Source organism: Gymnogyps californianus, chromosome 3 (genome assembly GCF_018139145.2).
Source record: "Gymnogyps californianus isolate 813 chromosome 3, ASM1813914v2, whole genome shotgun sequence".
Taxonomy (NCBI): domain Eukaryota; kingdom Metazoa; phylum Chordata; class Aves; order Accipitriformes; family Cathartidae; genus Gymnogyps; species Gymnogyps californianus.
The window spans coordinates 38665118-38691556 of record NC_059473.1 but is presented as its reverse complement, the minus strand read 5'-3'; the positions used below and the strand labels follow the sequence as shown (position 1 = coordinate 38691556).

The window sequence follows — 26439 nt, the reverse complement described above, 5'->3', positions numbered from 1 at the left end:
CTTTGAAATGCATGGAGGCTCCGTGGCGGCGTGTGACCTCGGCGCGTCCGAGCACAGATGGTAGCTCCAGGCACCTGAATGAGGGCTCTGTAAGAGCGGCTTGCGGCTCCTGCTGAGAACGGGCCTCGATCGTCGCTCCTTACTGATGACCAGTCTGAAATGAGTATTCGTGAAGGGTCTTGAAAGGCAAAGACCTACGGAACTGCAAAGTGGTTTAATTTATTATTTTACAAGCTCTCCTTATGACCTTTTTTAGGCCCAAAACGACAATACTTGCTAAAATGACAATCCTGCCCTTAGGCGTCTTAAATTCTGTAATTATACTATTAACTACCAATGAAGCAAAATTTGTGGTGAGGTGATATTTTGCAGTAGACCAATTAAAATGATTAAACCAAAGATATAAGCTTCTGAGCACACAAGCCCTTCAGGTCATTCGGCATCACCATCCTCGCTCTGTGGTGTTGCAGAAAACAACTGACTGTTTAAAGTCTCCATTTTTTACATCATTCTTAAAGTTCAGACTTAATGCTAAAACAAATTGAAAGAAAAAATAAAAGAAGAAAGAAAGAAAGGAAGGAGGGAGGAGGAGGAGCAGTAATCATCTTGCTGCTATTCAGCCTCATACTGGAAAGCCGCATCCTGGAAACTACAGCTTTGCAAGTATTCAAAGCGTCTGTGAGGGTAATATTAGAGAAATGGAGCAATTTGTTGATTTGCAGATTCTTGACCCAGATTCCACAGATTTCCTAGAACAGCTGGTGGATCTGCTGCCCAGCATACAGATGGGATCTCTGGTGGTGATAGTTTTACTGCAGATTCAGCATCCTTCTAGCTGATGCTCAGAATGTGGCTGTATCCAAAATTTTCATATACGGGGAAACAAAGTGTTAATTTAAGTCAATGCCATTTTTTTTTCCCTCACAAAAGTCCACACGTTGCTTTGTTAGGAAATTGTTCCAAATGCAAAGCCAAGTCACTGGTGAATAGGGAGAAATGGGCAATCATTTGATTACCAAGAAAAATCAGCATGGTTTACAGATTCTTAAGCAAAAGCCCCAGCATGTCAGCAGAGATCAAGTCACAGGAAATTAGTCTAAATCCACCTACCAAGATGACAGTGATCCCAACAGGACTACACAACAGAACAAAAATCTGTTGCCCCTCCATCAGATTTCCTGTGGTTGGCTATATAATCCAGATGCTGGACAAAATTTCTGGCTGATGTGCCAGGGTTCTCATACAATGTAGCGGAAAAAAAAATAATACAATAGCTACAGGAGAAATTTGCCAAGAATATACGCTTGATTCAGGACTAGCTAACACTGTTTTCCCCTAAGGGATTGTGGGCCCGCCGAGGGCTACAATTCTTTGCTAGATTATGAATTTGGCAAGCGTTGAATTTGACAAGTCATCTTAAGAGAGTGTTGATCTCACCTACACGGGACACACAGATAAAAATGTAAGTGCCAGACCAGACGCATAGAGAGATTGAATAGGATTTTTTAAAGGTGTTACTTTCAAAATTTGGAGGGGAGACCTTCCTCCCCTCCCCCTCATAACCACCCCAGAAAGTTCCTTGTCTAATGATATAAAGAAGACTGAGAAGAGGAAAAAAAAGTCTATTGAAATGTAACAGAAATCAGAGCAGTTCACAGCTGAAAAGAGAATTGCATAAATATTTTTAAAAATAATACACAAAGTTAAAAAAAATATTAATCAAAGGTGATGAACATTTTGTTTTTTCAGGGATTTATAAAGGCTAAACATTTTGTTTAGTTCTACTCCATACTACCAAATTGAAAATATGTCAACAAATTGCTCAGTGGTCAGCTGTTCTATTTTATACATTTTAAATAGTTGGTTTATTACCCTGAAAAATCTAATAGGTGTAACCAGATATCATCTAGAGGAAAAAAAAAAGGTAGATTATTTGAAGAAAAGCATACATTATCTGTGAAAATATAATCTGTACATTGTTCCTTTCCTGTGACCCAGTTGATGTGACAGTGCCATCTACTGCAGTCCCGAAGGATAGACGTTAGGGGCAGCACCGTCAAAAGCTTTTCCCTGTGCTGGCACTGCAGCATCTAAGTGTCTCAGCCCAAACCGCCGCTCAGAAGCTGAGGCTGCGTGCTCTGTCATTACCTTGGTTATTAACTCCGGAGAAAAGCACTGTCAAATGCTGCGGATTTAACGCACGCCTGTTTTCTCAAGAAGGGGGACTCCTGCACCTTCCACCATTTCAAATACAGTTTTGACGCTCAGCTCTTTCAACTGGCAGGCCCATCGTAGGGAGAGGAGAGTAAGTGCGGTTTGTTGTGTTTTGAATCCGCCTAATACAAGGTAATTTTGTGCCTGAGCTATGGCTGATTTACCAGCAGTGGTAAGCCAGCAGTTAGAATATACAGTCTGAGATTTCCAGTGTTTGGCAGCCTGGGCTGCTGCATATTCAGAAGTCCGTAGGCAGCTCTTACAGCCCAGAGGGAAAGGGTGGCGGGGCTGATGTTCAGAAAGGAGCACATGGGCCTGCAGGTGCCCGGTGCTCACATGTGTTCTGTGGGCTTGAGCTGCTATTCATCCCAGTCCACTCGTGCACCGTTGATCTCTGTGGGGTTTGGAACAGAGCCTTTGTCAGGTTGTGGAAGTACCACGCTTGTTGATTCAGGTTTAAGAGATTCTGTTTCCATGAGCTGATGTATTCACAGACAAAGTTTTACTAAATGAAATACGCAGGTGAACGCTAAACACTTATTTAGGGAAATAACTTCATGTTTGTTTCAGAGTGGGTACAGTAGGATTATATGATATGAATGAGGCTGCCCACCTGGCAGGCGCAAGGATTCGTGAGGTCATTACTTAAACTAGTTGGAGGGTAAGTGAATTCCAAAAGGTCTATTACATATAATTAAAAATATAAATATATTTTTTTTTTTCAGTGGATTTATACCAAGGTAAATTTTGATTCCATGTTTTTTAAGGCTATACTAAACTTTTCACTGTTTTGTTGGAGGTGGATTTTAGGACAAAGTTCAGCTAAGGGCTCAAACCGAGACGATGAGGTAATTCAGAGACACATCAACATTTCAGGATTTTATCCAAACCAAACCTGAACTCCTAACTCTTTTTCAGCTCTCTTACAGCGGGGGGGGGGAGGGGGCGTGAAGAAAGGAGACCATGAACTGCAAAAAAAAAAAAAAAAGGAAAAGAAAAGCATTTTGACATTTTGTCCATAGAGATATTAGTTCCTCTTTTTGCAAGCATTTCTTGTAGATCTTGCAAATCCAGAATGGGGGCATTTGCTATGCAAGATCAGTGTCAAAAGCAGTAAAAACTAATCATGGCAGCACATGCTTATGGAATTTCTCAGACAAATGTACCAGTCAAGTCTCCTCGGACATTGCCTTCTTTGTAACCCAGTTAGATGATACGAAAATATTCCAAACATCAGATTGGTGAGTAGAAATGAATATATTATGTTTCCATTTTCAGATACAAAATATCCAAATGCAATCGGCATTAATTTCAAACTGGAAAAACATGACGTATTTTTAGGGTTATAAAACAGTTGTTCCAAATGCAGTTTATCTATATAGACCTAGTGGCCCATATAGAATGAAAAACAGTTTTTTAATAAAAGCAAATAAAGAAAATAAAAGTTACCCGTTTCCTGGTATCTTGTAGCTGTAAGAGAGAGCAATTTGTAAAGTGCAGAAGGCTTCAGCAGGGAAAGCTCTGAGCTGTGAAAAGAAGCTAACCATCTGAGGGAATGATGTGGGCTCAGAAACAAGATGAAGAACTGATGAAATCCACAGGAAATCACTAATTATGGTAGTCACAAAAATAACAAACTAGAATGCTCTCCCTGTCAGTCGGTGCAGAGAGGGCTAATGCGGTCATGATGCTGTGCTATCTAGTCAAAGTCGGTTGTGCATATGCACAGAGGTATGTGCGGCTCTGTACATAGATGCTGAAATGCAGAGCTACTTTCAGATGTGGTTTACTTGGAGATCTTTCCAAACAGAACAGTTTTTGGATGCTTCAGGACTATTTGTTTAGTAGAAAGTACCGCTGCACAAATACTTAGAGCAGTTTGTTTTGTTTTGGCTGATGCTGTTCTGTGTTCTGTAATAAATTGATTTTAACTAATCCATCTTCTGTTCTAATTTATGAAAAAGCAGCTATTATGGCTTAGGGCAGCAAATTAAATGGCACCAACCCTATTGGATGGTATAAAGCTGAGCTTCTTTACAAAGAAGTATAATCGTTGCCCAGTGACTGTGGTAATACCTAATATCCATCTGGTATCGTCCATAAACAGCTATTTTTAGGGCTGTTACTCAGAATGTGAGAAGCTCACTGCACTTTAAATACTCTGGAGTATGACTCCTTACTGTGCTAAACATCAAAAATCATGTTTATGGAGGCAAGCTCTATGTTTACAGTGGTGGCGTGTGGGAGTCCCACTTTAGAGGAAAAAGGAAACTAAGATTGCTCAGTTATCTGGTGCAGAGCTTTGGCAAGAACATCCTCTATTCATGGAATAGCCTTCATTAAAAAGTCCCAGGGTGTTTTTTAGCATTCAAAACCAGTTAAAAGCAGAATCAGCCCTTAACTGCTACAGTTTTAGTTTAAAGTAGTTCCAGATTTCGACAAGAAGCTGCAGGCTAATTATTTATCAAATAAACTGGCTCCAGTCAGAACACGGACCTGGTTACGCTCTGTATCAGCTGCACTGTGTAAAGGTTCGATGCAAAATAGGGTGAAGTAAGCGGAAAGACTCCACTCAGCTTCAGTGGGTTTTAGGCCAGGCCTCAGGAGTATAAGAAGAAGGAAATGAGAAACGTACGTTACAAACAGCACTATAAATGACAGAGCGCTAATCTGCTTCTCCATCTGTGTCTCGCTGAGCTGAGAGTTAGAAGCCTTTGAATTTCTGTTGACAGTTTGCCTTTTCTAAGTGTTTTCGGTCGGGTATATAATTTAAACTTCAGTAACTTCTTATGGTAGTGGATATTATTTTAAGACTCGTACACAGAAATTGAATCCAAATTCAAGAAGGAAGATTATGGGTTGCCTTTTAACAGGGAGCTTTTGGGCTGGAGGGAGGTTACAAATGCAGTTTTGCCTTGTGACCTGTTTTATTTAGTACTTTTGCTAAATGCGTTTGCTAAATGTCTTGCGTGCAGAGGTTTGCTGATGATGCAAGGGTGGCATCATTAATGCAGAGCAGGAAGATGGGATTTGGGTGAATCAGAGTATTAGAAGGGGGGGCTGAAGCGCAGTAGCAGACAGGGACAGCCATGTCCGAAAGGGCCTGGAGAACTTCTGCGGTAAGCTACAAGCTCATCAGTGGGGACTACTGAGAGGAGCACGGGGAGCGGAAGGCACGCTGTTTGCAGAAAGCCCTTTCGAGCTACCAGGTCAGAGCGGCCACGAAAAAGACCAACGTGATCCTGTGACACACTAGGTCAAGTATTTCCTGTGCAGAGATGAAGGGCCTTGTCCGAGGCCCTGGGGAGATCTCCATGGGGCTGCGCCGCGCCACCCACGCCCCGGAAAGGTGAACTGAAAGCGGCGCAGATGGAGAGAAGGGCTGTGGCGGCCTCGGCTGGGCCCGGGAGCAGGGAGGCCCCGGGCGCTCCCTGAGGTACAGCGGGGAGGGCGGAGGAGCTGTCGAAACTCGAGGCCGGCGCTGGCACAACAGCGAGCGGGTGCGAGCTGGCGCCGACCCAAGTTTTGGCACGACTGGAGGCGGCGGCGGCGGGGCGCCAGCTGCAAAATGGAGCGCAAGCAACCGCTGAAGGCGCCGCCCCGCCCCGCCGCGCCCCGCCGTCCCGTTAGCGGCTCAGGGCAGCAACCGCCACAGGCAAGAAAACTAACGGAAACTCTTTCGGCGAGGCCTGCGCATGCGCCGCCTCACTCGCTGAGCCCCGCTCGCGCGGGGCACGCCGGGGCTTGTAGTTCGCCTGGGCGCGGCGCCCCGGGCCCGAGCGGGGCTGCGGGACTACAGCTCCCGGCAGCCCCCGCGCCGCAGCCCGTCCCGGGCGGCTCTGGTGTGTGCGGGGCGCCGCGGGGCTGCGCGGCGGGTGAGATGCGCGCGAGGCAGCTCCGGCCCGGGGGCAGCCGGCGTCTGGCGGGGCCGCAGGTGAGGGCGGCGGGGCGCGCGCGCCGCCGCTGGGGCCGGGAGCCGGCGCGCGGGGGGGCGGGGGCCGAGCCCGCCGCGCCGGGGAAGGGCGGGGGCGGACTCGGAAAGTTCCTGCCGCGGCGGGAGCGGCGACGTCGCCGCCGCCGACCCCGGCAAGGGCCCTGCCCCGGGGGCTGCGGGGGGGCCCCCGCCGCCCCCCGCGGGGGGAAGCGCCGTCGCGGCGGCAGCTCCGCCCTGGCGCGGGGGCGCCCCGGGGTGGGGGTGACGGGCCGAGGCCACATCATCTCCGGAGAGCGGCGCCGCGGGGAGCTGTGCCGGCAGGGGCGGGTCGCCCAGCGGGGATTTAAACCTGGGAGGGACGGGACGGGACAGGACGGGACGGGCGGCTGCCGCCAGCGCCAGCCCGGACGGGGCTGCGTGACCCGCGGCAGGCAGGACGCATCCCGCCGCCGCGACGACGGCTCCTCCGCCGCTCCGGCCCGGCCCGGCCCGGCCCGTGGTGGTGGGGAAGCCGCCCGCCCGCCCGTCCGCCCGCCCGCCCGCAACGCCAGCCTTGGCACCTGCGGGCGGCCCCGAGGTCCGGCGGCGGGAGCCCGGCTGCTGCGCGGCGGCGGCTTCAGTCCCTCCCGGCGGGAACCGGGAAAGCGGCCGGCTCCCGCGGGGGTTAAGAAGAGCGAGAGGAGCCGCTTGGAGCCGGGCGCGAAGTCCGTGTCTTGTCTAGCAGGGGGGAAGGAGGGTGAATTAAGTGCCAGATGTTGGAGAAGCTGCCTGAAAGCTGCTTCGTTTGGGAGCAGCCCCAAAAGGAAGGGGAGGGTCAGCGCTTCTGCGGCGAGAGCAGGCTGGAAAGTAGGCTGCGAGCTGTGCAGCAGGAGAAGGGGGCAGATGGGCTCCCTTCATGGCCCTTGTGCCTCTCTGCTTTTTGAGGTGCAGGGGTTTTTTTTATATATATAAAATACAGAATCGTAGGATCGAATATAAATTTCAATATGCACTTTATTTGATGTTCAGAATCAGTTTATCCTGACTACAAAGTGAGCGGTTTCTATGATTTTCCTTTCTTGGAAAGATCCGTTCTTTCCTACCAAGTAGCAAAAATAATCTTCATTAAAGGCTTATATGCAGATACACTTGGTATGAAAAGGCTTTGCAAATGCATCACGCTTTTGGTAAATATAATTAACATTCTAATTAGGCAGCTGTAGGTGAGCTTTTGCAGCGTGTTTTCACTGTCTAAATTAAACTTGCTTAGTAGATGCATTAATTCTTTCACATCGTGTGGCTTTTCCATTTTCTGTTATGTTGGTTAGGCATTATTGTTTTTCAATTCAGATTCACCCCTAAGGCTTGGTATTTGCTGTCTCTGGTATCTGTGAGAAGTGAGGGAGAGAAAAGCAATATGTAGAAAACAAAAATAAGTAATCTTCAAGCAAAATTGAAGGCACTGTGAAGCTGCTTTCTTGAGAAAAGTGCTTAAATGTTACTGTTGCTGCCCTTATTCTTGCTATTTATGACCTTTATCTGTATCGTGTTTAGTGTGTTCTTTAAGGCAGAAGTTGTCTTTTCAGGTGTCGCTGGTAAATGTCCAGCCACTCTTGAGTATTTGATGACAACAGTTTGTAGATACCTTCTGGATTTTCAGCACAGGTATCAATGTGTTCTCTGTTCTGGAGCCCCTGTTAGGAATTTTTATCACAGAACCAAGAGCTTATTTTCCTTCCAGTACTGCAATTTATGTACCTCTCTTTCCTTATCTACCTTTTAGAATGCATTGGCAGTGGGGTTTTGAGTTATTACACTGGTAAATACCAGGAGTGCGTAATCTATTAAATGGCCTGTTTTACCAGTTATCAGCCTTATTTCTAGTAAGGACAGTTTATATTGTGTGTGATAAACTGTGGCATTTCTTTTCTAAAATTTCATTTCATTTGATCTTAGTGACACTCTGAGATTTTTTTGTATGTAAAGGAAGGAAAAAATACATGAACTTGTTGATTTTGGTGTCCTGTATGGATCTATGCTTCTTTAACAGCTGTTAGCGATACGTAGTATCTATGTACTTGAACCACTTTTGCATTCACAGCTGACTTTCTCTGTGGCAGAAGTTGCATGGGGAATCTAAAAATGATTCTTTTCGAGCATTTCAGTTGGTTGTGAAATGCTTGAAATATCAAATCAGGTAGCCCAGCATCTTGTAACAAGTATTTTGAGCCTGTGCTCATGAAATGATTTATTTTAAAAGGTTGTAGCAGACTTGCTTTTTTAATCAGACATGTGAGCATCAAATGATCCCCCCCCCCCCCCAAGGAACCAATGCTCAATTGTATTCTATGCATATCTTCGTACAGTTAGAGTTTGTGCAAGATGTTCTTCAGTTGTCTTGAATAAAAGTATTAAAATGGTATCCTGAGTACATGCTACATAGAGGTTTTTTGAGTTTTGACGTTATGGTTTTTTGGACATTTCAATGCATTTAATAAATTTCCTTCCCTACCCACCAGCTTCTCAGTATACACCTACAGAGCAGAGCTGTGGTCTACTCCCCCCCCCTTTTTTTCTTTTCTTTTTTTTTTTTACCCTCTTAACTGTTAAGTGCTTTGCTCTGCTAAATTACTGTTAATTAAAAGATGTAATAACGTATTGGGCAGTCTTAGGTCTGATTTGTCTTGTGTATCATACAGTGGGAAAACAGTTAAGTTCAAGTTATAAGTACAAAATGTTACTAACATAACATATTTGAGTACAAGGAATTGGTGATCCTGCTGCTTCAAAGTAGAGTGGTTATGACATTGCTATGCAATTTTATGCATTTCATGTGAAATAACAACTTTATCTTTTCCCCTACAGGCAGAGTACAACGCTTCAAAATGCTGGAGATTATCTGGGTGAAGCTAGAGATTACATTTAATGTGATTGTGTCTTCAGACATTCTGCTCCTGCATTTTACGAGCTAAAATATTTTATAAAAATGAAATCAGATACCTTCACTGATCTCCAAGTTAACTGTGTCCTGTGAATTCAGAGAAGACTTTCTGAAGGAGGAATAGATTCATCACATACGTGGACTTCTGTTGTTGCTCAAGGATACACTTTTTTTTTTTCATTCTGAAAGGCTATCTACATGAAGATGAGTCTGCATTTAAGATATGATCTGTGGAATTAGGTGAATGAGGATACTTTTAATGAGTTACCAACACTTACTTCCATTTGTTTCCAGCTTTTTTTTAAATACATAAAAATGAAGGACAAGTATAAAACAGCAGAGCTGATGTATTTCTGTGAGGCCTTTATGTAAGCCTCTGTTGTCCGGACGTGGTGCTAAAGGACAGGCAATTTGCTTTTGATCAGCTGATTGTAACTGCGGGAAGAGAACCTTTAATTTAAAGTAACTTACAGCTGAAATTATTTTACTCTTTGGCTTGCACAGAATGAGAGGGAAAATTAAATTTTACTGGTCAGGGGCGTTTTACTGAACTAAGGAAGGGAAAGTTACATTATCTTTGTTTTCATTTCAAACCAAGAACTGACAACATATTTTTCTTAGAATTTGACTACTAGGGAGATCTCGACAGAGTAAAGCAAGTCAGATGTCAGCAAACGACTCTTCTCCCCCCTCCTTACAGAAGTTTTCCCCACCTACGTGTCATGCTGCTGCACCGCAAACCCCAACTTTGTCTTCAAGTCCCCAGTCGGGGCTCTCCAGTCGACTCTCCAATGGCAGTTTCAGTACACAGAGCCTCACCAACTCCCGGGGCTCTATGCATGGGGTCTCCTTCCTTCTGCAGATTGGTCTCACTCGAGAGACTGTCACCATTGAAGCTCAGGACCTGTCCCTCTCTGCTGTTAAAGACCTTGTGTGCTCTATAGTTTACCAGAAGGTATGGTATAACACTACCACGTCCTGCTGATGGCAACAGTTGTTTTGTAACGGACTGCTAGTGATAACAACATGTGACTGGAATATGCCAAGAAGTTTGGTACAGTGATAAAGATCCATGTTAGATGTTTGCAGTTATGCACAAAGAAATTTTGTTAACTCCCAAGATAGAAGCTCTTAATTTAAAAGGAGTAAACACTCCTGTTACTTTCTTGCTTGTGAAATCTAGTAAAAGAAGATGTAGTAGTAAATTTCCTGCAAGAATTAGTTTTCACAGTATGGAGAATATGTTTTTTCCTTTCAGTGATTGTCACTGATGCCTTAGGTTTATGCTAGTTTATACTTACTACTGTTAAGGAGTATTCTTGGAACAGTATAGCCAGCTGTAATGAAAGGACCAATTGTGGCTACAGAAGTGCACTGCAGGCCTGCAGGCTTGCATGATACTAGCTTTTCTTTTTGTTTCTAGTTAATAATTAACCCCCCCTGCCAAACAGCTGATACTGTCCTAGTATTGTTATTCCATATAAGGAATATATGTGTTACTCTTTTATGAGAGGACTGTTATCAGCATAATTTCTATTAAAAGAGGGTTGACCAAGAAATAAAAAAAATCTTAGCATACTTTTCAAATGTGTCTTGGTTAAGCTGTTGCAAGTTCTGACTGTCTAGGAAGGAAATATCATTGATCTTGCTGGTTTTGCATCCAAGTTTTATCTTTATTTAGGTTAGGTAGGTTAGATCCTACTAAGCAACCTGAAAAGTAGTTAACATTGTTTCATAAAATAATGAAGAAATAATTGCTCTTTTCCCTCAAGGCCAGGGCTGGATGAGAGGGAGGGAGCTGAAGGTAGATTATTTTGTAGGGAATTGTTTTCTCCATGTCTTTCATTGTTGTGATCGGTATTTATGGCTGATTAGTTTTATTAGATGGTTCTTTTTCACTTAATAGCTTGAAAGAAAGTAAATGCAAACATTATATGAACTGTCATTTGCATATGCTTGTGTGTCTTTTTTCCCCATCTCACAGCTTACTGCATCTTCCATATTTTTAAAAAATAGTTGGCAAGCAAGCTGATTCCATGATAACTTTATGGGCTACCAAAATGTAGTTCAGCATGTTAGTTCCTTTCTGAAGAGACAAGTTATTTGGGTCAACCTTTTTTTTTTTTACCATGCATGTTAGGTGCACTTTTTCGCAGCCATTTTAGGGGCCGCTTTTTCTTTCTGTATCAACTCCTTCTCTTTGCGTCTGCATATTTCCTGTCTTCTATCTTAAAGAAAGATGAAAACAAATACTTTCACACTTATTTGTCTCTTTCCTTTCTGTTCTTTTGGCAGGCTCAGCTAAAAATTTAGCTCCAGTTCTTGTAGCTCAAGAAACTTCTTGTATGCTGAGCCTAATCTACTGCAAAACTGATGAGGATTTCACGATCAGTTTTCCTCTTTTGTCTGGCTTTGATTCAGTTTATGCTCTCCTGCAGCTGATGCTACCAGTAAATGACTGCTCAGTGAGAACGCGTTTGCAGGCAGCAAACTGATCAGGAAACAACATTATGTGTGGTGGATTCATCTTTCATAAGTAGTTTAGCAGCCAGTGCACAAGTGGCAATATCCTCCCTTCATCTTCTATTTGACAGCAATATGTCCTGCTGTGACTTTCTTCTCTTAGATCTGGTGACTGTTGCAAGTATATTAAATATTCTAGTATTAATATATAGACAATTTTGTATTTATGTAAAAATTATAAACTGTGGTGTTCTGTGTACTGTCATGCATATGGTTGCCTGTTTTTTCCAGTTGAAAGCTTTGAAGCTACTGCGTATGCCTTTGAGATTCAACAGTGTTAAAGCTTCACTTTCCTTTCGTATTCCACAGCCTGCTTAAACTGTCTTTTCTTGACTGATTCCTGGCTCTCAACTTCAGGGTACTGTAAAGTTTGTTCGTGTGATAGTTCTGTAGTTAGCAGTGTCTATTTACTGTTGCACTTTAGTGAAAAAGGAGAAATATCTTTTTTTGCTTAGAATCATTTATAGCTTTTCTTCTTATTTGAATGGTATCTTTACTAGAATTAAATGGAAGTTTCCTTCTTATTTTTAATACTGCTTTTAAATCACATTTCAGCCTTGTATTTCTCTACATATCTGGAACAAAAAAGAAGTTTCAGGTATCCTTCCTCATTTGCTTGGGGGCTTGAACTGCCTGCCTAACTCTATTTCAGGCTACAATTACAGTATCAAAAATGTTGATTAGGACTTACGGCAGATCTCTGAGGAAGCTGAATTTTAACCTTTGTAAGAGTAATTATAGCATCCTCAGAAGTTTTCAGAAAAATAACTTTATGCCTTACCTTTATTTCTTTCAGGGGAAATTAATCAACTGGGGGGAAAACAATCCTGCAAAAGCCTGTGTTGGAGAGCAGTTTAATTAGGAAATAAGTACTATGTTTACCTAATGCATTTTCATAGTGCTTTCTGTATTGCCAGTCTTGCTGTATTGTTGATGGTCAGCTGTGCTTCCTGCTTCAGACGCTGCTGTTTGGTGTACCTTGTTCAGGTTTTGCAGAAGGGTAATTAAAAGTAGCATCAGCAGAACTGAAACTAGAGAGACATGTGTCTGCAAGAAGAGCGAGATGAGTAATGCAAATATTTGATGTGTCTCTTAGCTCTGTTAAAAATGTTCTAAACATCAGGAGAGGAGCAAAAACTTTTTTTCAAGTTTAAAGTTGAATTTGGGGAGCACTATGTTAGGGATATTGTATATTGGAATGCTTAATAGAAGTCCTCAGAAAAAACAAACTTTAGACTTTATAGCGATGCTTCAAAAGATTCTTGGTTATAGTCTCAATCTATCTTCTCTGTTCATTCCTTATCTAGATTGCTGTATATTAAAGTACCAGACATACAGTTCTCAGGGGGAGTCTGAAGAGGAACCAAAGCATGAACAGATATGACTGCTGGAATAGAGGGAGTGTGTTTAGAAGCAGAAAAATGTGTAGCATAAGTTGCAGATGGACAGTGTGTGTCCTTGCACAATGATCAGATATTACAGAGGCAAGTTCTTCATCCTGTTTTGTGTTTAAATACTCTTTCTTCATTCCTCACATGAGAGGACATGAAGTAGAACATAGGGCTTACTAGCTTAAAACTAGAAACTCGCATGTGGTGATGCTCCACTGCCTGCAAAATGAGAATTATGTAGGACAGCATGCTATAAAGGCTTTATTCTAGCTTGCTTATTTTGTTCTAGTTAAACTAATAGCTGTAAATGAAAAACATTTGATTGTTCTGTGCTATTACTTATATAGTATCAATACCTGCAAGATTTATTATAACTTTTTTCTTAAACTTATGAATCTTTACTTTAATGGTTCTGAAATTTTCCTTATTTACCTTTTTCATCTACAGACCTGTCCTTCATCCTTTTCATTTTCAGTCATACTCGGCATCCTCCTTCTTTACATACTTTTCCTCCAACGGCTTTGCTACATTTTACTATGAAATAGGCCAATTGCCCTCCTACCTTAGGGTGTTTGCCTGAAATTCTCGTGATCCTTTCTAACCGTTGCCTTCTCTTTGACTTGAGTACTGATACACTGTTTAACCGTACAATCTGTTTCTTAATCTTCCAAACTAGTTTTTCTTTTTCCACTTCACTGAACCCACCCAAACGATCACCACTTAGCAAAGTCAAAGGGGTATTTCTTATGTCTTACTGATTAACAAACCTCTCTCGGATTTTGCTTCTGTATTTTCATAACATGGTGCTGTCATATATCTTAAATTTAAAAAAGAAAAAAAAAAGGAAAACCAAACTTATTTTTTCACTCACTTCCTCCTCTTCCTCTGCCCTTATATATTTCTAGTGTTTCATTCATGTTTGCTGCATTTGTTTCCTGTCTATTTATCTCTTTCTTATCAAACTTGATCCAGCGTAGTATTTTTTTGGTCTGTCATGTGTCTGTCTTAGTTCACCTCCAAAAGTAATTTTTCCTTCTGTGGCCTGCCTGTTTCAGGTTTGTTCTTAAACCTTCTCCACCAACAATGTTTACAATTCTGCTATTGCTGAACTCTTCCATATAGTACTTTTTTTTAATTTCTTTCTTCAAAGAAGTCTCAAATTTATCTTGCTTACGTATAGGCTTGAAACCCTTATCTAGCACGTGTTGCTTTCATCTTGATTCCTGTAACTCTTGTGTGTTTGGTATCTGCTTTTGCTAGCAATAATATTTTTGTTGCCTTAATTTTTCGTCATCCTAACATGATCACTCTCTTTCAACTGCATGTGTAATTGTCTGTCTCTCAACAGCAAATTCATGATTGTGTATAATCTCATTTCTGCTTGATTACTGGCTTGCTTTGTGCTTCTTTGTTCTTTCATCTTATTTTTTGGCTATTTTTTCCATGTTGGGTTTTTTGGTCGTCTTTCTCTCTATAGGCAGAGTCCTTAAGTTGTGATTGTGTACCTTAAATGTTGTCTCCTTTCCCAGCAGTACTTATGCTTTCTTACTAGTGTTGTCTGATTGTTTCCTGCCACGTTATGCTGTTTTGACTTGCCTGAATTCAGGCCTTAATCTGTCAATAGCCATTTACACAGCTACTTATCATGTACACACTTGTATTTATTTCTTCAAGACTCTGAAGTGTGTAAGGTGTTGAGAACACAATTACTGGGAGTATAGCTGTGTTTAAAAGGAGTTAAATTTTGCATATTACACCTGCTTGTGAGTCTTTCCACTGCTTCTGTAGTTTCATACTTTCATTGTTTTTATAAATGTTGTAGTTCTGGTACATTGTATTCCCTGGTGAATAATTTGAATAATCTGAATTGAATGTGATCCTATCAGTATGTATGTACTTTTTTCATAGTCCTGCATATTATTTTAACTAGACTAGGTGGGATTTCATTTTCAATAATTGGAATATGACTGAAGTCCTTGGATTGTTTGGAAAACTAGCCAGTTTCCTTTGAAGATGAAGTAGACTGGGGCGCGGAGGGGAGGGAGGTGAGGAGATGTGTTCAAACATTTTGCTTTGGTAATCGGGGAAAAAAAGCCTGACATGAAGAACACACAAATATATCTGTAGAATTTTCTAACCAAGTGATGATTAACTGTATACCTGTATTATTCTTATTCCTAAGAACTCAAGTTTTAGTGGGGCTGAATTGAAGTAATTTGGATAGCTAGCTCTTCAGTGAGGGCTGCTGAAGGGGAAAGAAGTGTTTATTTTAAAATACTTTAAATAGTCATATTGTGAAAAGACCAAAACATGTGGAACGAATATGAGCTGTCTTCCAAAGGTTTGGACACTGTCACGGTAATGGCTATCTAACCAAATTGTGGCAGAGGTGTTGACTTGAAGCTTAATATGATTTCTCAAGTGTTAACAGATGTTTTACTAATAAAATACTGAGCAGTAAAAGAATCATATTACAAGGATCATATTACAATCCATCCATATTACAAATGGATCTCTACAACTCTTGCAGTAACAACTTAATTTGTTGTAATAAATAGGTAACAGTACTGCAACCATCCTTCTGGGTTTTTCTCCAGGTTAAGCTTGTAATAGTTCGTGGTGCTTATTTTTGAATGGCTCTAAAATTAATGGAAATCATGTTTTGTATTCATCAGCTGTGCTCAGATCTTTTTCCCCCCTGTTGGTCTGCCTTCTTGACTTGTCATCTGCTTTCTTCGTATGAGCTAAATAAGGCAGCAGAGTAATAGAGAGCTGAGGCATGAGAAGCAAACATGCCTGGGAGAAGTTGGGAGCTGGGGAGTACTGGGGGCACGGAGCTGGTATATGTGGGGCAGATTAGCATTTCCAGCATGGTAATAGGTTTGTATGCTGGGAAACCTAGCCAAGGTAATAGGTTTGTATGCTGGGAAACCTAGCCAAGCTGTAGTGCAAGTATGTCTGTACTGAGGCATCTCGTGAGGGAAAGATCTCCTGCAACGTGTTTGAAGCTAATTGTCTGTGTGATAATGTGATTTGGCACATGATTCTAAAGAGTGAATATCTGGGTAGGGATGCAGGATAATAGATTGGAGTGATTTCAGTGAACGAAGAGACCTTCCAAGGTAATGGGTGTTTTGCACCATTAGACTTTGGAATTAACTTTCAGTGGTTTGAAGCATTTGTTTTCAGTTATGATGGGTCATGAGATATTGGACCTTGAAACAATATCCGCCTACGCTTTTCCCTAGTGTGAATTTTTGGCGACTAGTCCAGAACTTTGTAAAGTAAGTCCTGGAACTTGAAGTAGAGGGGTTTTTCAGTTACTGCCAAGATAGAAAGTTGTGTTTCGCTCCAGCAATACTGGCCGCTATATATTGAGTTTTTCTGGGTAAAAAGAATGGTGTAATGCACTGTCAATTAAAACTAGACATACTGTAATACTTACAGTATAAGCATTCTAGATAACACCAATTGTTTTTCCTCAGTGTAATTGGAATAATGCACTAGTAGTGTTACCTGTGCTAGTACCACCCAAGTACAAAAGATTGCATACATTCTTTACGTAAGTTGATGATATTGGTGTACCAGAGATTAATTTTGGCACAGTCTATCGCATACGTAGACTTCGCGCAAGTGATTTCCTGTAGTTAGATGCTCTTTTGGAACTGTTAACACTGGGAACAGTCTCCTTTTTGCTTTTAGGAAACATAGTAATACTGGGATTAGCAGTTTATATGTTCTGAGTCACTGTGCAGATACTTTGGGCTTTTATGCAGGAAAGTAATAGCTGTATAATCCCGTAAGATAAAACAGGCTTTAAAAAATTCTGCTTTGAGTTTTGTTTTCAAGTTTACATTATGAGCTCCTAACACTTCAAAGGAACTGGATAGTGTTCTTCCTTAACAGCTTCATGTAATTGAGCATAAGGAAGGCTATAAAAGCTGTACTTTGCTGCAGTACAAGAGAGAAAAATTTGGTAGTGTACAGCTTGAACATATTTTAAGCTTTGCGTAAAAATTCTGTTAAAAGATACTACTTGAAATAAGAACCTTGTTAATCGATGAGGTTATTCTTGGCCAGCAGTCTGCACATAGCCTTCTGGCTAAGGTGCTAGCAAGGAATCCTGTATTCCCGAATGTACTGGGGAGCGGAAGAGAGAGCAGGGCGCTGCACGTCTGCGAGGAGCCAAGCTGCTTGGACAGCTCCCCCCATCGAAGCCTGGCCAAGTGCCTTAGACACAGGCTCTGATGGACCACCTGCAGCCCATCAGGGCCGGCCATGCAGAGGGCAGCCAGCCAGCGCTTCCATTGCTTGGGCGCACAGGACTGTAGTGGGGGCAGAGGAGAGTAATCTGAGCTGAAGTGTGTGGAAAGGAGTGGTCAGAGAGGCATCTTTGTGTTAGGGTCTGTCCTTTTATAACTGGGGAATCATGGCAGGGGTGTGTGCAAGGAAAGCGCAGGACTTGTTCATCAAACCTGAAAAGTTTTGTTAGGGACAATTGAATCTGACAGCCTCCTGGCAGAGGTGAGGCTGCTGCAGCTCAGTGTGCCAAGTGCAACCAGTAGCAAGACTGACCATGTATTCCCAGTAGGCACAGGCACTTGGAAAGAGGTGTGCAACACATACGTGCATACACACAGATCGACACAGGCAGACACACAGAGCACTCGCATGAACACAAACAGCAGCAAAGGTCTCATACTGTACCTTTCTCTGGTGGTTCAGGATGAAGGTCTGTTAGTGGGAAAACATACACACTCACGCTCTCTCTCTCTGCCCAGTAGCAGCCCCTGGATCTTGGTCTTTCCAGTTGCTGGTAGCTGGATATTCAAGCTACTGGGACTGCAGCCCCACTCCAGTTGTTGGCTCTTGATTTCACTCACTCTGGTCTCTCCAGTTGCTGGCACCACAGACACGTGGGTCGTCTGACCTGTGGTCTGGCTCCAGTTGCTGGCATTCAGCCCCCCCAGACGCGCACATGTGCTCAGAATGAGAACCCATCATCCAGGAAAGTAGTTAGAAGTAGAATTTAATGAAAACATAGGACACATGGTGCGGATCATGCACAGGGCATGGCCAGACAATTGTTCTAACCAGCCCCTGTTTACAGGTGACTGGCCTTTTTTATCATCTTATCCCTCTATTTTTTCCCCACGTTTGTTCCTCCCTGAATCACCTCTTTCCTTGCCTTTGATTCCTTCCATAAACATCCCATAATAAGTCTTGTACAATCCTAATTCCCCCGGCATCTTATAATGTGTGCCATACCATTGGGCAGCAACCCCTCTCAGTCCAAAAGGTGCTCTAGTGTTGACTTATTTTGTTGGGTTTTATGGCTGGAAGCGGGCTGAGGCTCTCCTGTAACAGCCCTGGGAGGGGCCTGGACAGGATATCCTTTCCTTGGGAGTCCTTAATTTGGGTTCCCCACCTGCCCTTATGCCTCTGTGCTCCTCTGGCATGTGGAGATGGGCCTTTGGTGGGCTGATGGCTCCTGTGATGGGAGGAGCTGGGCAGGGTGTTATGTGGGCTGCCCCACCTGCGTTGTTCCTCTGCGCTCCTTTGTGGGCATGCAGACGAGCACCTAACCTAACAGGCAGGATAGTTAAGGGAGCTGTTGCAAGGTTCCTCAGCTATGCCTGTCCCTGTTGTGGATTCAGGAAAACCTTGTAGCAACTGCAACCCTGTAGTACCAATGGAGAGGTTATCTCTATTCTAACGCTTTCAGTTTTTGGAATTATTTTTTCAGAAATGGATATTAAGCATGCACAATGCATAGAAAAATGTGTCCTGGGTGAAGTCTGTCACACATATCTGTAGAAACTGTATACAGAGTCTGTGTTTAGTGATAGACTTCTTGCAATAAATACTAGCATAGATTATTGTTAGTCTTGTTAGGCCTGGGCTTGTGATTCTGCATCTTAGTCTAGAAGCTACTGATGAAGCTGAAGCTGGTAAATAGAGCAATTATCTTTTATGAGGTTAAATGTTACAGTTACAAAAACAGACAACCTTTCACAGTCATTTCATCCATGTGTATGTATACTTGTTTTGAGAGAACAGGGTAGTAAAACATGTCACTACAGTGTCAAAAACGTTCATGATACACAGCTTAAAAGGTCAATTTAACGTAGAACCAAATGAGGATGTTGATGCCAACAGTTCTAACAATCTATAATAGATGATTTTGCTTTTTTTACAATACTTTTATTCCATAGAAATTAATTTAGCCTTTGTCTGGAATTTATTTGAAAACCAAATCTTAATTATAGGCATTATACTGTTACTTACAAACTTTGGAATTAATGTTGATGCTGCTTTCTAAGGAATGTAATGTCTCATATTTTTAATTATTATACTTGCTGTCACAAAGAGGATTTGAGTATTCATCTGTAACTCTTGTTTATTGTGTCAGCTAATGCTTTTTAGTCACCAAAATTCATGTGATATGTTTAAAACATTTTAATAAATCTAAGATTTGTACATGAGAATGGGTAAATGGTGCACATGCAGATTACTTATGGTCATAGCATTTAAAATAAGTGCTTCTTGGTATGTGATTATGTGACCTCTGGTTACTGGGGTGGGGGATTATGTGTAGGGATGTTCTGGCAGCTGCACGATAGGTTTATGGTCTCAAAGAATGAAAAAAAGAGAAGCAAAGACATATCTTTATCAAAAGAAGGACACTTAAACCTGTGAAATATCTTAGAGGTTCCTTAAAATCTGTGGTTTGTAGGTGATTCTGTGAACTTAATACAAAGAGGCAATAGTTCACACTGATTCTCTGAATCATCAGTTGTCCCTCCTGGCAGCTAAAATTAATATCAGCATTAATAAAAAGTGTCATGTTTATCTGCAGGCAGATACGTACCATGTTCACCTTGATTTTTCTCTCCCCTTTTGTTGGAATTAAGTTTTTTCAGCAGCATGATGCAAATGATATGCTGTAAATAGAAGTATCTGGAGGATACAATTGATTGTAGCACTGATGTCGTAGCTTCCTCTTGTTGATACTAGCATTAAGATGTGATACCTGGCTAAACAGAGTATATAGTATCAAGGAATAAAACCTCACAGCACTTATTAAAAAAATGTAAATATAACTTGTTTTCTTGTTAATTGAGGCACAGTGGAATTTTGAGTTAGAGCTTAAAGCAGGTTTATGCACTGTTTCAGGTGTGAAGAACTGTCAGTTCCCTTGGAAGACTTACTAGCATGCTGTATCTATGCATGTTCTGAATATGAAGTCAAGTCCTGTGCATACTTGCAGAGATACTGAGAGACATATTCGGGCAGCACAGCTAATTCTCAAGTTTTTTATTTGCTTTCCTAATACAAATAATCTTTGGGAGATTGGAAAAATGTAATTTTCAGAATATTCATGGATATTTGCTGTTTATCAAGATGAATCAGTGGATGAGTATACTGAAATAAAGTATGATAAAAGAGGAGTTCTTGCAGGTAATTCCAGATGACCTAAGGGATTTTAAGCAATAGCATTTTATTGTATAATGGTTTAAAAAACATCTGGTTTAGGGGAATATTATGCTACTGTCATATCTGTACCATCATGGCTACTCTACAGAGTACAAGAGAGTATCAAATTTATGTAGGGAACCTCAGAGTGAGTTGGGAGACAGAGGAAGCAGCCTGCTGCTTTGGCATCAGCCCAGTAAATCAGTTTCTTAGTGCTGCGGATTAAATATGTACTGGTGTCAGTATAATTTTGTCAGGTCCATCTTTTGCTTTTGCATGGATTAAATGGCACAAGTTCTGCCTCTCTTTGTGACTGTCCAGGTAGATATTATGCTTTCCAGAGCATGGGAATTCTTCAGTATTATGTATAATGTAAATGTGTAGGGTGTGCACACCAAAACAGAGAAGGCCAACTTAATATTTTGGATAAAATTGCTACCGGAAAGAGGAAGTTATTTTCTCTCTGAATGGGAAGGGAGTGTGAAAACAATGGGTGTGACAGAAACCTTCATTATGTCTTTGATTTCGTAGAAACAAGTTTTTGACTACTTTAGTTAAGGACGATTAATATACCACAAGCTTCATGCAGTTTAGACCCTGCTACTTATTGACTGATCAAGATCTAAATTACCAAACTCTAGTCTGTTACCTAATTAATTGAAAGTTTGTTGTGTGCTTTTCCATATTTTTTCCCCACATTCTTCCTGTTTTCTTCTGTGGAGCACTTCTGTGTGTGTGTTCCCACCTCGAGTTTGAATTCAGGTTTAAACAAAAAGGCCAGAGGAGCTGGTTGATTGGTACTCATTCCTCTCCAGGGTCTACTCCTGCTGTTTTTCTCTGTGAACTGTCTGTTTACTTTTAAGCTTTTCATTTTAAGAAGTTTTGCTAACACCTGACAATATTTTGAAGAGTGGGGAAAATACAGAATAAGAAAGCTATTTTCAGTGAAGTGTCATGGAAAAATGGTGTGTTACTTAGTCTATCTATTCCCTATATGGATTTGCAATATTATCTTCTGTCCTTGTGGGGAATCGAGTTTTCCTTTTCTTGCATCTGCAGATCTAAACTGTTGTAGAATAACGACATGGAGCCTCTCTTGGCTTGCCCCTCAAGAAAAGTGTGGCAGGTGCTGCTGGAGTGTCTCGAGCTGAATACCTGCCTGACCAGAATGTCTGTGAAATAAGGGTTACAGGTGGTGGTATCTGAGTTAGAAAGATCTGCATTGGCTTTCATGTGCCAGGCTGATTATGCAGGTCTGAGAGATTAAAAACCCAAAGAAACAAAAACCCTAACGTTTTTTCTTTTCAGGTTTGGAAAAAAGTGTCACTGTTGGTGGGGGGGGAACAGGGAAGAAGTTGGTATTGATGGGTTTTATATGTCCTGTTTTGATGTGGTGTTTTTTGGTGGGTGCTTTTTTTTTTTTTACCTTTTTATGCTACATTTCAGTTCAGAAAATGCTTCAGTTCCTCAAAAATAAGCAGATCAATTTTGTTTCTGTGGAACACTTAAAACACTCAAGTTCTGTAGCTGTTATTAAAAACATTTATGGATAAGATTATCAAAGGGCATGTGTTAATTTAGAGTTTGCTTTCTATTGCAGTTCCCAGAGTGTGGTTTCTTTGGCATGTATGACAAAATTCTTCTCTTCCGTCATGACCTGAACTCAGATAATATTTTGCAACGAATTACATCAGCAGAAGAGATACATGAGGGAGATCTTGTTGAGGTTGTACTCTCTGGTAGGTATTGTTGTAACAGTGGAACAGTGCTTTATTCAGTAGATTAAAAGAAAACAGGTCTTTATGGAACATTATTGTCATGCTTGCCTTGAGCTCTTTGACTTAAGTCTCATACTGGGTCACTGTTTTGGGGTAGAGGTTTCCAAGAAAATCCAAGTGGTACTGATGCTTCAGTACTCAGGTTTGTTATTGTTTCATTATCATGTTTTAGTCTTATTCAGGTTTACTATTATAAATAAATCTGAATTATAAGAGTATGAATTTATAATTATAAGTTTATTATTACAATTGTTGAAGCTGAAATGCAGGTAGGATTCAGAATTTGCTCTTCCAACCCTCTCATTGGCTTTCTTTTGCTTAGATCTGTCTTTTTGTTCTGTAGCTTTTGCCATTGATGGTTTATACTGCTAAAAGGCTTCATATAAACATAGCTGCTGAATCATACCTATAAGGATAGACTCTTAAGGGTTATTGTAGTGCTTGAAAACAGTTTCTTTTGAATGATAAAGTCCTTAGAGTGGTGGTTTTTAACCTGTAGTACTCTTCAATAAAGAGGACAAAAAAATCCCCAAACCCTAACTGATTTGAATTCTATGTGTTTCATCAATACTCTGTCGAATTCAACCAGAAGCCAGCTGTAGTTAAACTACAAATAAAAGCTGGACTGGTATCGAGCAGTTCTTTCAGACTTTTGAGCACTAGGTGCCAAACTGAGATTACATTCTAGAAAGAGAGATCTCTTGGCTCTCATGGGATTATATTTGTAAACTGCATCAATAGAGTATGATTTCCAGAGTCATAAGGCTGAGTTCCTTGGCTGCATTTCAGGACCTACTGTTCTAGGCATGTCTAGGGTGTTCAGTAGTTGATCATCTTGGTTTGAGCTTTTCATTGCTTCTGGTGAATGGCATATTTAGAAAATTTGTCGTGTGTGCCTCTTCTTGACAATCTCTGACAGTTTCCTTAAACAGACAGACCACCAGAAACCGAGGCATTTTGAAGACATGTAAATCTCTTTCAGTAGGGTTTTAAAACTGAGACATGAGAACCTGAATCTGAAGTGTTAGTACATATTTGATCAAAGAATAGTAGGCATCAGGGCAAGGTAATGTTGGTGTAAAATACCGCTTTTTTTTTTTACATTCCAAAGAAACAGGACAAAAAAATCATTTAAATATATCTATGCTTGTTTAAGAAAAAGTACATTGCTAGTGAAGTTTCCAGTGTTCCATGGAAACTATCTACAGTTCTGTTTTGATACACACAGAGTTCAATCTAAAAGCTTTTACTGAAAATGTCCTTTAGAAGATAAAAATCTAACCTGTAGAACTGTCCTTTGTTTGAAAATTTTGTAGGTCACAAAACAGCTTGAAAATGAAGTTGCTCTTTCAAATGTTTACTGTTAAGTTGATTTTAGCAAAGCTTTGTTGTATTTGCCTTGTCAACTTAGTGAGATTTTCAGCATTGTGACTCATACTGTTGATTAGTTGTGACCATTAGCCTACAGAATCCAACGGATTTTTTCCTCAGTAAAAAAGCTTACTGAAAGCTACGTAATCTTCTAAATGCATATTTAAATGGTATACAGTAAAATGCTGATGTCTAAACAACTTGTTAGTGTTGTTTGAGTCTACCATTTTTAAAACAACATGTTCTTTCCATAAATCCTTGTTGATCCTGCGGCAAGAACCATAACTTACTGCAATTTTTTAAAAGCTTTGGCTACAGTTGAAGATTTCCAGATTCGTCCTCATGCACTTTATGTGCATTCCTACAAGGCTCCTACTTTTTGTGACTACTGCGGAGAGATGCTTTGGGGTTTGGTACGACAAGGATTAAAATGTGAAGGTAGGTCTGTGATTTTTAGTGTATTTTTGTGTGTGTATATCTGTATAAGATGAGGAAGAAGAAATTGTATCTTGTTCGATATGTTAGCATGTGATAAAGGTAGTACTTCATAGATTTGGAAGGGTTTGTGCATCAGGAAACCCAAGTTCTGATCCTGGCATTAATGCAAACTGTGTGTGACTTTGGGCAAATGACTTAGAAGTGTTCTTGTTTCCCAGTTTGAAAAAAAAAAAAATAGCTAGCTTACAAGCATGTGTTCTTTGCACAAGGAGCACATACTTTGGAGAGACTCCCAAAGGGGAATCCCTTTCCTTATGGCCTTCATCCAGCTGGCTGCGGAGCACTCTGCAGCCTGCTGTCAGGTACTGACGCTGCCTGCTGACTGGCTTCTTGGCTCTTGTGCTCCAAAGTGAGGGAGTGATGAAAGCCTTCTGGTGGGGAGAGAAGTGAGGAGGACGATCAGCTGCTTCGGAGTCTTAGAACTTGTTTCTAGAGCTGGGCTTACTGGAGACCACTGTTATAGCAAGTAGTGCAAAAAAAAGCTGTTTCTGTGAATCGCATCAAGAACGCTAAAATAAGAGCATTTAACAGAACAATCTAGTTCTGCCTTTACCATTTTCCTGGATCATCTTTTTAACTGCTTTATCAAAATATTAGTACTATTTTGTTACTTTGAATGTTGGGAGTTTTTTTTGTCTAAAAAAACTTCTCTTTCAGGTTGTGGGTTAAACTACCATAAGCGATGTGCCTTCAAGATTCCAAATAACTGCAGTGGAGTGAGAAAGAGGCGTCTATCTAACGTGTCTTTACCAGGAGCAGGGCTTTCAGTTCCAAGACCAGCACAAGCTGAATACACATCCTCTGCCTCTGAAGAAGTATGTAATGTGAAACGGGAAACAATTTCTGGTTTTAAATCCTTTAACCTCTGGGGAGCTAGATAGTGTTGCAGGTGGCTCCTAATGAGGACAAGGGAGTTGGGCTTAACCATTATGATTGATGTTAGTTCATTTTTAAATCTGGTGAGTCTTAGACTGTGACACTTACTGGTAACTATTGTTACTGTGAGAAATGGAATGGGAAGTAAATTATAACTTTTATGTATAATTTTGTTATTACCCTGTCAGTCATGGTTATATGAACTCTGAGAACTTTGGTTTCAGGAATGATAAAAGACCTTGCCTTCTTTGTAATACAGATTCATTCTGTAATTACAGTATCAGTATAGAATAGTTACTTGGTGAAAGCAGTACAAATTGGAAGCTTTTATGCTGGGAGAGGAGAGAGTGTTCCTGATATGCTGTTAAGCTTTTCACAGAGTTTATCTAAAAAAAACCCAAGCCATATCAAGGAGGGTGTAGGGGATGAAGGGCTTACAGTAAAAACTGTCATCCATAATTGTTCTTTGTTATAATGGTTATGATGATTGCTGAGAGGTTATTGATTATACTGCAACTATATTGGGATCGTAAGATAGGACAGGCAGTGATTAGATCCATTTATTTCATTGCTACTTTCACCGTGGGATAGAAGCAGTGCTTTTGGCACTTAGTCTTTCCTACTTATCTAATTCTATTACTTTACAGTATAACAATTCTTACCGTGGTTTAAAATATAAATTGTATAGGTTGTCTAGTTCAAGAACATAATTTGTTTTAGCTAGAGGCTACGAAGCCTAGTCATGAGTCATGAAAAATATTTATTCTGATGTTTATAACTATTGGTAAGATTTATTCAGTAAACATAGAATTGTAACTGTTTCTCCTATCACAGAATTTAACTTTATGCTTTCTACATGCGTGTTTAGTACCTCTTTGACACCTCTTCTTTGCTATCCGATTTCGAATACTTGGCTTAGATGATCAGTAATATTTTTCATCTATCAGCAGTCTTAAAATGCTTTAGGTCAGATGTACAAGGCCATGTTCCTTTAATCATTTTTCTGTAGATGTAGGTAACTGTAAGTTTGTCCTGCTGAATGTTCAGTATGATACTCAATGACTTTTTTGTTTTGATTGCTGAAGTTTTTGTTTTAACTTAATTTCAAATATTTTGGGGGGGGGTTAATTTCCAAAATTATTTTTTAATTTTCTAAATATTTTTGCCTAACTTAGTAAGCTGTCCAGGCATGCCATACGTTGCTTTTTAAAACTGATAGCTTGAGGTAGTAATTGGATTTTGGTTTGCCTGCCTCCAGTGTTTTCCATTTTATCCCCTATATGGAGGTCTGTATGTGCTGTCTGTGAAGCTTGCCAGGCTGCTTAAAAAAAAAAAAGTCGTAAGAGTGAATTTTTAGCATTTTAGCTTCTGTGGAAATAAAGATTCATACATACTTTCCTGCTCTGTGCAAGGCTGTTCCATCTGGTTTTTTTCTTGGTTTTGTTCTATGATAGAACA

At 40.9% G+C, this 26439-nt stretch overlaps 1 protein-coding gene across 2 annotated transcripts in view; it reads left to right on the top strand.

The window, feature by feature from the left end:
• Positions 1-6107: 6107 nt before the first annotated feature.
• Positions 6108-26439, top strand: part of PRKD3 (protein kinase D3) — a 55729-nt gene continuing 35397 nt past the window's right edge. Inside the window, exons 1-5 of one of the 2 annotated variants that reach the window (XM_050895128.1) lie at positions 6108-6148; positions 8993-10023; positions 22059-22197; positions 23914-24045; positions 24763-24920. In XM_050895128.1, coding sequence (XP_050751085.1) covers positions 9733-10023; positions 22059-22197; positions 23914-24045; positions 24763-24920 — 720 coding nt within the window. In that variant the 5' untranslated portion in view covers positions 6108-6148; positions 8993-9732. Of the gene's footprint in view, positions 6149-7574; positions 7793-8992; positions 10024-22058; positions 22198-23913; positions 24046-24762; positions 24921-26439 lie in introns of those variants that run through there. The other variant, XM_050895127.1, reaches the window with a different exon arrangement.